This window comes from Mercenaria mercenaria, chromosome 10 (assembly GCF_021730395.1).
Source record: "Mercenaria mercenaria strain notata chromosome 10, MADL_Memer_1, whole genome shotgun sequence".
Classification (NCBI taxonomy): domain Eukaryota; kingdom Metazoa; phylum Mollusca; class Bivalvia; order Venerida; family Veneridae; genus Mercenaria; species Mercenaria mercenaria.
The window spans coordinates 77416965-77429197 of NC_069370.1; the positions used below are offsets into that span (position 1 = coordinate 77416965).

At 42.3% G+C, this 12233-nt stretch overlaps 2 protein-coding genes across 2 annotated transcripts in view; both read left to right on the forward strand.

Moving 5' to 3' along the window:
* Positions 1-12233, forward strand: part of LOC123561068 (acyl-CoA dehydrogenase family member 11-like) — an 80319-nt gene that overhangs the window by 5356 nt on the left and 62730 nt on the right. The window lies entirely within an intron of this gene.
* LOC123560092 (uncharacterized) lies at positions 9412-10896 on the forward strand. The gene has a single exon (XM_045352352.2). The coding sequence runs from the start codon at positions 9412-9414 to the stop codon at positions 10894-10896; it is 1485 nt and encodes a 494-aa protein (XP_045208287.2).

Sequence of the window (12233 nt, forward strand, 5' to 3'; positions counted from 1 at the left end):
GGTAGCCTTTCTAGTGCGTACAGATCATAGTAATCTGGCGTGGCTATTGAGATTTAAAGATCCCCAGGGCAACTACCCGTTGGTAGAAAGGAATAACAAAGAAGAAAAAAAAACTAAGCCAGTACCCTATGGTCAATTAAGCACAACCGGCAAACGTCACACAAATGCCGACGCTCTATCCAGGTGGGGGGACTGAGACCTCCGGGGTCTGAAGTTAAGAATTGGGGGATTGATTGTAAGGACTTCCTATTTCCATGTAGTACTGTGCGAGAGTCCAGATACTTGGGGAAATTTCGTTAACCGGTAGATGACGACGAATCCGTTTGGGGAAGTAAGGCCATCGGTTGGCTTAAAGGAAAACAGAAGGTGCCCAGAGATTACAGAGATATTTCTTTAATGGTTGGGGGCAGAAGTCTGTTTTGAGGGAAGAGGGTTCGACTCATGACGCTGTCTGAATGACAAGAACAAGGGGGGGTGATCCAGGAGAGGGTAACAGTATTATCAATATAGAACTCTAACAGTAAGTCCCAGCAGTTGTTGCGTTTCCCCATAGAGGACATAAGAGAAGGCTCAACACGACCCCGACCCTTGAGTTTTCTAGCTATTAATTGACTAGAGACAGGGGTAAAAGCCCTCACAAGCTGAACTGGCCCTGGGAGTCCTGGTAGAATTCTTTATGGCTAAACGGCAACGGTTAGAGCTGAGGAGGGGCCCCTTTATATAACGCTAATCCCGAGGGAGGTGACAGGAGGCCCTAATAGTCCCTAATTCCTTGCAGATGAAGTTCTTAAGTTTTGTCATGATAGCCCCTCCGCGGGACTACAAGGGTGAGAGAGGGACATTGCACCGCCTAAATAGGAGGAAGTTCTTCTTTTGAGTATAAAATGGACAGAGTGTTAGGAATAAGTGGAGTCGTGTCGAGTGTGGAACCGTGAGTAAAATAGTCACTTCGGTGGGCAAGGGGGAAATGAGTTTTGTTAGCCATGCTCCTATGGAGCGGGTACATGTGGAATTTCCGTGGGCCCCCTGCCAAGACCACTTTAAAGGCCAATGAGTATGTTTGGTCATGGTTGATCAGTTCACCAAAGTGGAGGCGAGTTAGTCCCACCTTGCCGCCATGACAGCGTGCAATCACAGCTAGGGCAGCAGTTAATGAGTTCTTTTGCCGTTTTGGTTTCCCTTTTGGAAATTTTCTTTCTCAGATCAGGGGGGCCTCAATTTGCGAAAGTGGTCTGTTTTAGGTCCATGTGCGATGGTTCTCAGTAGCCTAAGGCACGCACTACTCCTTACAGACCGTCTGCAAATGGCCAGGTGGAACGGTAAATAGGTCATAAGTGGATGCCGTAAGGTGTTATTACTGGGTCAGTTCAGAACAAAATGGATGAGTTTTCTCCCACAAATCGCGTCAGCGATAGGCATCTGTCAATAGGCCTCAGGTTCACACCCAACCGTCTAATCTGGGAGGGAAGTTAATACCCCGTTACACGCTAAGTATGTCCCCTTCTAAGACAAGCGATAGCACCAGAGGGCAAGAGGAGTCCACTCCACCAACTTGGTGAAAAACTAATGTAGGCTCCATAGGGTCGCGAGCAGAGTCTTAAACCTCCCAAACATAAAGAGTGATTATGACCTCCGGGGGGTGTATAGCGCATAGTTTTGGTTTGGGTGATGTTGTGTAGTTCAGATACTGCTACCGTGAAAGGTAAGTGCCGTAAACTGATGAATCCTTGGAAGGGAACCGGGGGGTATAGGTGAGGGGACTGTCAGATTATGTATACAGGTGAAATTGTCAAATGCTGTGTTTACGGCACATCACGACCGATTGACAACTGTAATGATTGAGGGAGCTGCCTGGGTGGGTCAAGAATTTAAAGAGTCTGGGGGAAAATGGGAAGGAACCAAGATACCTCTGATCGAAGTGTTTGCTTGTGTCAAAAGACCGTGGCAGGGCGCTTCATGATTAGTGTGACTATAGACGCATGGTATCATGGTCATGCATCAATATATCCACCTACAGAATGCATTGAAGATAAGAAGTATCGGTGTGATTAGATGTCGTATGGGGATAAAGTCGGGGGAAATCCCCTCACAGTAATTTGGTTTGTTTTTCTCAGGTCATGAGGCAAGCCCTCCTTTCAGGATCTGGACCGCGTTGTCAGATCCAGATATTGAGAGTTGGAGACGTGAAGATCTGGATAGTCCCCAGAAACGTCAAGCACGGGAGATACTCGGTCTGGAGGCAACTCCCCTATATTTTGGGTCGAAAAGTCCCCGATGTTCCTTCCTTTAGGCCAAGTTAATCCGGCCTACCTCTCCAAAGGTCCAGACTTTTCAAGACAGTCCAATCAAGCCCCGGGGTTAGAAACTACATTGCAGAGGGGGGGCTCAGACTGAGTCCGTAGCATCTTCTGGGCGCGGGTTCCATCGGTAACATCAGGTTACCTGCTGAGGCGCGATGACATATCCCTTGGAAACTGTGGTTGCCAAAGGGGATAATGCTGATTCTGAATCCATGGGTCCCTATCCTAGCATCTGTCCAGGCTACCCGACTCAAACAGCGACCTCGGAAAAACCTGCATACAATTCACCCCGTCAGGGTTATGGGTCACACCCCAGTTGGGCGAGAATTCACCCACATCTTAGTAGTATTGAATAGAACGGGGGGGAAAGGCCGCGACTTCCCCATTTCTGACTCTCGACCGGTAAATCAGGAATCGGAATCATCCCGAGGAGCCGTGGGGTGGGGCAATACAAAGACGACTGGGGAGGTATTCAGCTCAGTCATTGAGTCCATCCATGATCTCCCTCAGAAGCAGAGAATGCATCGTGCCCACTGGGTCTGCCCTGTAGTTTTGGGTGTGGGGGTTGTGGTCAGATGTGCCTGGCCCATGTAAGAAAAGCAGCATTTTTCCTGCAGTTTTCGGACAGGGGCACGCACCCTACCATTCGTTAGGCAAATGGCACGCCTCATCATGGCGAGCACAACACGTAAGAGTGGGGGATGGATCCTTAGCACTCTACTACGTTACTGACAGACGATACCCGTTCACGTGAATAGGATTGGTTGCAGCCAGGTAGAGGCTTTAAGCAATTTGCAAGGGCTGGTGTTGGGCCACTGATCTTGTCCCCTTTCAAGCGATCCCCTGAATTCGCCGTCATGTTTGCCGACTGGAGTGTTTAGTGCGGCAATAAAGCTGTTGCCAATCCATCAAAGAGGTTACAGGTCCAGGAGGGGTTCGCACTGAGGAGGAATAGTTCATGCTGAGTTAGGGAGTGGACTTCGGGCCAGGAAACTCTGACGGCGTATAGTGTGTTTTGGTACCACCGGGACCCCAAGTTCTGGTGCCCAAGGATTAGGTCAACCAAATCAGGGAGTGGGTGCCGTAGGCGGAGGTAGAATGGGTGGTAAGCGGGGGGCATCATAAGGGACCCAAAGTTCTGGGCGCAGACAAACCATCACTGAACCCAGGGTAGTGATCGCAAAGGTCGAGTGTCGCCAGATCCAGGGTACAAAGGTCCGGTACCGTCCAAACCGAGGTTACACGACCGATTACGTTGCCTTTTTGTAGAGGAGCCCCAGTAAAAGGGGTTACTTGCCGTGTCGTGACTCACTTTACACACGACCGGCTGTGCAGGTGATATGGGGTGCTACGGGACCCAGCGCCCACGGTTTTTTGGCAAAGCCATGTAGGGCTACCCCAGCTGACTCGGTAGAGGTTCATGGGGCCGGTAACCTCTTTCTGTGATCCAGGTTTTTCCCTTCTTTAAACCCTGGTTGCAGACCCTAATGGACTGTTAGGATTGCCTCCACAGTTGGAGTGCACCCGAAAGTGGTCGTCGAATTTGAGGGAGGTAAGCTTGAACCTTTAGAATCCCCTCTGGAATTCAGGTTATCTTGCGGGTATGGGGAGATCGGGCTCGATAGAACCGTATCCCCATCTTATTGGTTGGCCATGAGGTGTTGGTAAAGGACCTTTTGTACCGTGTTCCCCGCCAAGGAGTATGTTCTAGTGGGCACGCCTGGGGTATGCCCCTGACTCCCTTTAATGAGGAACCGGGGTTGGGGGGGTGGGGGTTAGGGGGTTGTTGTATGCGCTGCTAGGTTTTGTGCTCTGCCGCAGGGAAGTCACATAGGAGTTCCAACTCATTGGTGGCAAGGGACCGACTTATGGCTATGAGCTGACTTGACGATTCCCCAATACCTACTTTAGTATTATTATGGGGTTCAAGACATTTTTCACAGACAAGAGGGCTGGTGAAGTGCTGCCGCCATGAGACTCTGCTGGAAGTCTGATGGCCCGCTTTTCTCTCTCCAGGGTTTAGGGACAAATGGCCACATCTTCTTGGGGGCCCAGCAAGCTAGTGCCAGGTTTTGGGGACAACCCCTGAATGCCTTATTGCACGACCACTCAAATGCCGAGGAATTGTTTCTTCGGATCCGATGAAAACAGCCCATAACTGTTGCGGGTATCTCAGGATGGGTGGGGATACTAGAGTCAATATGGGTATCCCATGACCGTTACTTGTAAATACTATGCTTTTTCCTCTGGATGTTCCTGAATTAATGTTGTTTGTTTTGGAGGTCATGTTGGTATCCCCATGACCTAACTTAAACTATCTGTTCTTTTTTTCTCTGTTGTCCAGAATTAATGTTGTTTGTTTTTGGAGGTCCCAGTGTGGGTAGCCCATGACCTTAACTAGTAGATTTGTATATCTTAGTACCTGGATATCTTCGTCTGTATCAAGATGAATATATTTACGTTATTTAGTATTCTAAGAAGCGGGTGTTAATACTTGCGTTATTTAAGGGAACAGTAAATGAGGTCAATATGGGTTTCCCATGACCTTAAACCTTTGTTTGTGGTATTCAGTTTACTCCCTAGTTTAGGCTGGGATAACAATTCTAGGTCAAACTGGGTTTTTTCCCATGACCTTGTCATTTCTGAACTTAGCTATGTGGTTGCCCTACATGGAAATTTAGGATAGCAAGGTTTTTTGGGTACTCTGGGTCATCCCAGAGAGGATGTGGGGTAAAAGAAGATATATGGGTATCCCATGACCTTCAGTAGGTGCCCTTTTGTTTCCATCCACGGTCCAAACAGCCCGTAGTCCTCTTATTTCCCACCTTGGGGACTGGTTTTTAGAACTGGGGAGTGTAGTGGAATGGAGTCACAGAGTCTCGAGAGGTCATCTTGTGGAGCTATTCAGCCAATCTAGCAGCAGAGTCGGGCAGCATGTGACCGTCCACAGCCATGAGAGGAAGGACCGAATGGGTGAACGACCTCATCTGATTCTGGGACGCCATTGTTTTTGTTATCGTATCTTTTTTACAGCAGTGAAAATCCAGGCTAATCCTTGGTAATGTAGGCTGCAATTGAATGGTTTTATTCTGCATTAGAGTCTGAACATCTCCTGCCTCTAATTGGAGTGTTTTCATTCCCCAACATAGCGAAGGGTAATTTCGCTATACTATATTGTACTGTATCAAATCGAGCCAAATGTCATGATGATATCTCCGCAGAATGTGTTAACATTATGATTATGTAAAGACAAAAACCTTTCCGTGTTTTCTTAGATTCTTGTCTGTATGTTTGACTCGGGTATTAACTCGTGTTTTTCGAAAGTATTTTATCTCACTAACAGCACCGCCAATCCAGACCGTGACCTCCTAGATTCTTTACTCAGCCTTGATTCTTTGCATATAACAGACATCTACACTCACATCTAGGTGGAGGACGAATGATTTAAGACTTGAAATTACCCGGGATATTCAACCTCGCAACCTCAAATAGTTCACGTAATTTACGATCACACACGAAAACAAACAAATGACTATGTACGAATATACACTTATTCAAACTTCTAAATACCTCCCCGCCCGACCAGCGATATTTCTTGCAATATTTTTTCATATAACATTTAGTTATTTGACAAAATTTTCCTAATATATTTAGAACAAAAATGTTCTAAATAAAAATTAATACATTCAAATGTCAAAACAATTCAAAGAGACCTATCATGTCTATTCCATCACTTCGAATCCTCTTTACAATTTAAAAAGTCACAAAAATACAAAAAAATTGTCTATAACTAACAAGCGAACGAATATCCGTAATGTTGCAGAAAAGTCCATGACAGAGGCATTGTAACAGATTTCTATGTTAGAATCAAAACTCAAAATCCATTGGTTCATAATATGACCAAACAGATAACGAAAACTCTTGCGACCAGTCCCTTTAACAAAGATAACTGCAATACGTTTATAGACAATGGCATTTTCTCCACTTAAAACATGACTTCTATACTTACTGATCCGGAAACGAACCACTCAGTTATTTGAAATAGATTAACAAAGACACGGGACGGGGCGAACTACTCCTAAAAGACGGGAAGTGTATCTTCGTATTGGGTATATTCAACTTTATTGTCGGCTGGACGATTGTCTAATTTAGAAATTAACAAAATGAATGTTTATTTACGCTATTTTGCTTTAATTTGTTTACTTACTCAAGTACAGTCTGGAATTGAAATTTGGAAGGCAGCTCGAACCAGTCAAAGAGCGCGAAATGATGTGTTCACCAAAAAGTGGTGGACTGGCATCATTTGAATCATTTTCTTTTGACAGACGAAGTTAATTTACACTAGAATCACAAGATATTGAGAAAATTTAGGTTTACTTGACGACGAGGCAGTTTGGGTCAGTGGATTTGCGGACTTCTCATCCTTTGTTAGCTGGCTTGGGTGCTTTCATTTAAATGAGTCGAGCGGTGTCAAGTTCACATTAAAAAGGGATGGTAATTTTTTGTACGAATGTTTAAAGAGCTGGTCAAAAAATATCGTAACAATTATCATGAAACGCAAATAGCATCGATCGATTACTTAGATTTTATATCGAATAAGTGTTACTGCTTGAACCAGACCTGATTCCGAGAGATGGGGCCTGACAGCAATGTGAACATAAAGAGCTTGAAGTGAATTCGGGTAGGAGAGAGTTGAGTGACATAAAATCTTACTGGTCAGTAAGTGTGTATCAGATATTTGACGGCAGGATTAATTGGAAATATTTGCCAGCAGTTCACCAGTGTGTGTATGGAATCCGCTCTAAAGATGTCGAAGATCCACAATTTGGAACTGCCTCTTGTTTGTCTGATTTTACATTTATCTGTGGAAGCTGCGTATCATAAGGCTGAAATGAAACTTGTAGGTGTATTTCACAACATAATAATTTAACGACTCATTCAAGATAAGTTGTTGTTAACAAGACGTCCACTTGATAGAAGCATACCATCATGGCCGAGACCATTAGGGGAAAACTTTTTGATAATACTCCGACGAGAAATATGGAGCCATTGCGACAGAGAAATAGTAAAACACCTTACTGGACCGCATTTTTGCGCACATTTAAAGACAAGGTAAGTCCGAGATCTGAAAAATCCAATGCATATCGCCAAATCGTGTTTTAGCAGTTAAAAGAGTGTGGTAGCAAGACACTTGATAGACCCTGACAATGTGTTCCAGCGAGAAACGATTCTTGTACGGACAAAATAGCAGGCATCATAAAAAGAAAAAACCTACAATAGTGTCGATGAGAATTTTAAACAATAAGTATTTCATCGTCTTTTGGGGATAAGCAGTCTTTTTGTTTGAGCCTTCACAATAGCTGTATTTACTTTATTCAAAGTCAAAACACAAAGATGTGCGAACAAAATAAACCTGGGACAGACAGAAACGATAAAATTATGCAACGAACATATTACACGATGGCACAAAACTGTGTTTCTTCTTTCTTCCGAAAAAAAGAGAGATAAATTCAGAGGAAACAATAGATTTACAAAACACAGAGCATATGATGTAATAGGTATTGAAATTCCGCCGCGTGCGGTGTATCGGAAGTTTCGTCGAGTTCCGGGTATCTGAAGAATATGACAAAATTAATTTAAAGGCATACGTGGAAAAAATTATAAAGATACAATATCTGAATACAAACATTTACAATCATACAAAGGAAGTTGATACTTATGAAGAGCTAGAGTAGTAAATCAATCACCACTTTGTGAAAAAACAGGGTATATCTAATGAAATATCGGTGTAGATGACAATAAGCTATCATGTAACGTTTTGAGATGAATGCATGTCTTTATTGTTGAACACTGTATCCCTGACGTTTTTGATTTTGAATTATAACTAACAATCCGAAGGAAATCTCGGCAAATATCGAAAAGCGGTCAGATTTTTATATAAAATATGAAGGGCATTAGTGTTTAAACATACTAAAAAGCTGGAAATAAGTGTACCACATGCTCTTTGATTTTTATTCATAAAATCGATTTTGAAAACAAATTTTTTTTATCTTTAATTTCAACTACCCATGGTCCAGGATTTATGGATGCCATCCAGTTCGTCATTTTTCTCTGCTATGTGTAAAAGTGTTATAATGTGTGTTTATTGATATTAAACCATTCATTCCGAAAACCCAAGTGCAAGCGATTTCTACTGTAAATAGAATGATATATTTTGAAATGATATTATTTCATTTTTGGCATAATAATAAATGGATGGACCCACATATGGTTTTTATTTTTCAATAATTTTGAAGCAAAAAGTTGTTGTTGTAGTGCTTATGCAGACGATATATCATCGCCGGCGTGATCATCGAATATCGTGATCATAGGTTAAAGTAAATGAATAATCATTGTCGTTAATTTGTATACGAATATTTTATCTCGACAAAGGTAAATATACATTCGCAGATGTAAAAATAGTGCATTGGCCGTCAGTTAAGGCTAATACCGAGGAATTTAATTGAATGTGTTGTGGTGTATATACAGGTTGGAACTACTCTGCATATAAAGCTAGATATTTCTAATTCTACGGATTATGTTGGGATGGCTGGCCAAACGGGCTTGTAAAATCGGCATGCGTTATCATTTGATGGGGCAGGCCGTAGTGTATGATGTTAAGATAGTTTACGAACTTAATGCTGTAGCCGACATCAAGGCGTTCCGTTTTAATTTGACGCTATCCGGCAAGGTTTATAAAAAGCTTTACTAGTCAATAGCCTGATGATGGTTATAGCTACTTTAACTGATCACATCTATTTAATATTTTAAACGTGACCTTGTCGGGTAGGTCTACATTTTAAAAATGGGATCTGTAGTCTTTATCCTTAGTTAAAATGGTGTATATCGGGAACTAAGATGTGTACAAGTACATGGCGATACCGTCGTTAATTTTTTTTATTTCGTGCCAATCTGGAATGTTTGCGCTGATAACAGTATTTGGATATATTATATTATTGGGCCAGCACAATAAATACTGTTAATGAATAACGCGATTCTACAATTTAGCTAACTTCTAATATACCCTTTTAACGCTAAATATGTTAAAACCAAGTTTACGTGCGTATTTATAATGAACCGTTGCGAAGAACATAAACTGGTATTGGAGAGTTACTGCCAGGTACACGGCTCATTGTGCTGCAGAGAGTGCATCACATCAAACCATGGAACTTGTGAAAATATTATACCTCTAGGTGAAGCAGTCGCCGGAAGCAACGTCACTGATGAGGTTAAAGAAACAGTTAAAGTTCTAGAAACTCTTGTAGCAAAGTTTGAATCAACAAGAAATGGAGAAAGAGATTCATTGAGGTCTGTGGATACACAAGGAAAGGAGCTTGAGAAAAGAGTGAAAACGTTTCGACAAAGTGTTGATAAGATGCTTGATAAACTTGAACTGTCAATGATAATGAAAAAAGATGAACTAGCCGGAGACGAGGTAAAAGTTATAAAACAAAGATTAGGAGTTTGTGAAACTGCAATAGAAAATCTAAAAGATGGACTGCAGAAAATGAAAGCAATACAAAGAGGCAAAAATGAACAAAAGTCTTTCATAGCAGTAAATACAGTGAAGGTTCTGAAAAACAGGTATGAAGATATTCTGGATGAAATTGTTGATGGGAAAGGTACCTTTAGTCTCAACTTCATACCAAATAAGGACCTCGTGCAAGCGCTTGATAGTCTGGGTTCTATCAACGTTAAATCAACCATTCGTCCTGCTGAAATTTCAAAGGATGATAAATTAGAGCCAAAGCTGGCTAAAATAGCTGAATTGAATGTTCGGGCACCCTGTGACACATCAGTATGCACAATATCTGGATGTATTCCTTTTTGTGAAGATAGACTTATACTTGCTGATGAAACAAACAAAAGTGTAAAAGTTGTCGGTCCTGATAAAACTGTAGTCTCGTGGATTAAGCTTGATTACTCCCCTTGGGACATTGTTGCACTGTCTGAGCCAGATATCGCTGTCAGGTGCAGCTTCTCTGAAACAGTCGAGGAAAACAACACAATTTACATACTAACTGTCGCTAAGGAGATAACAGAAAACAGAAGTATCGCTGTTGATGGCCGTCCAAGAGCCATTGCATATGACAGTCCGAAATTGGTTGTAGCTGTTTCGAAAGACGATAGAATTTCTATTTTTATCTTGCACGAAAAAGATGGGAGTGTATTAAAAACCATTAAACCTCGGAAGAACATTTTAAAGGAGCCGCAATACATTTGTCTTGATCCAGAAAGAAATATGATATTCATATCTGATTTCTATAAAGGTATCACTGCACTCTCTTTCGAAGGTGTTGTGATCTTTGATCGTGTCAACGGAAACACGACGGAATATGGAGGAATAACTGTAGATGATAGCGGAGACGTCTTTGTGTGTGCTGGAAAACCGTATGGAATATATAAGGTGGCTGTTGACGGGAGTGGAATGACGCCATTCGTCACGTGGGAAACAGAAGACATTGACCCACAGGCTTTAACCTATTGCGAAAATAACAGAACGTTTGTTGTTACTTCGTGCAACTCGGATAAAGCATTCGTATATGCTTACGTGTGAACGCCGTTCACGTGACTTGAAATACCAATTATACAAAATGTCAAGAAACACTAAAATGACTGAATTACTGCTTAGAAGTCTTTGTAGATGCAAACAAGTGGACATCGCTATCAAATTTTATCCTTAAATCATCGTTTGCAGTATTGGTTTAAGTTTTTAATATGCATGAAAATAAACTGCATTTTATAAAAATAAGGCAACTTCTTGTCTTGGTATGTGATGAGGAACTAAATATGTACCTTTCTGTCAGCAATCACGTGTTAGAAAAGAATTGGTATCGACTTCCGCTTCTTGTCCTAACAAAATCACTGTTTCCTACACACTTTTCTCCAGGTGCTCTTAATTTCTATTACGTATTTGTACGGTCCGTCTTTAGCGTTTTCCCGACTATATATAGTGTATGAGCGTATGTTTATATAAAAACTGCTACTTATCAATTCATATTTTAACCTATCCCACTTCCGATCATATCAATCTCTATCCGGACTTCTCTCGTCTGCCACTAAATCAACAGGGATAGCCATAAGGTATAGAACACAACATGGCAAAGATATCCCCGTGTGTGAAGCAAGCCCTAAAATAAAATTAATGATTTATTTCTAAAGTTGCCCAGTTTAGTCCGATGGTTAACACGCAATGAATAGTTAATAGAGTACAAGATGTATGCAACTACAGGTTTTGAGCAAGAAAAAAGGTAGTTCACAGTCGTCTGGAGGAGGCGCCCATATGAGTGCTCTCGCACGCATGCATGCACTTTTAAAGGACAGGCGCAGCGGACCCACTGGTGCATTTTGTAACACACCGAGCCTTAAACATACTTAAATTACTAACTTCACGTGTACAGGTGCTTCACACGCGCACTTTGTTTTATAGGGCAGGCGCAGCGGATCTGTGGTGCATCTACTCCTGAGCTCTATATTTAGGACAGCCGGTGGAGTCACAACCAAGGGCGGGGGCCGTGGCCGTAAAGAGGGACGTTTACCACCTCAGCTTACTATTTTTCATCGGACGCAGAATTTGGTATTCCAACGGGACTACGACAGCGGCATGACAAGACGCCCGTCTCGGCTCAACGATCGGAGATATTTTTGCCCATATGGGACTCCCGGCGGCGAGTATAAATAAACGTACTACTACTACTACTATGGTGCATTTCGCAGTACGTTGAACTTGGGCTCTTGAGAGTTTGAACACCCGTCCCTTCAACAAACTAAAATTAAACTTTCGGATAAGAGAGTCGTGTATGGGTGTTTCACAACTGGTACACTAAAATACATTGAAGCATCTACAGAGTTCTATATCTTGCACTGTCATCAAACTAACACATTCATCCACAT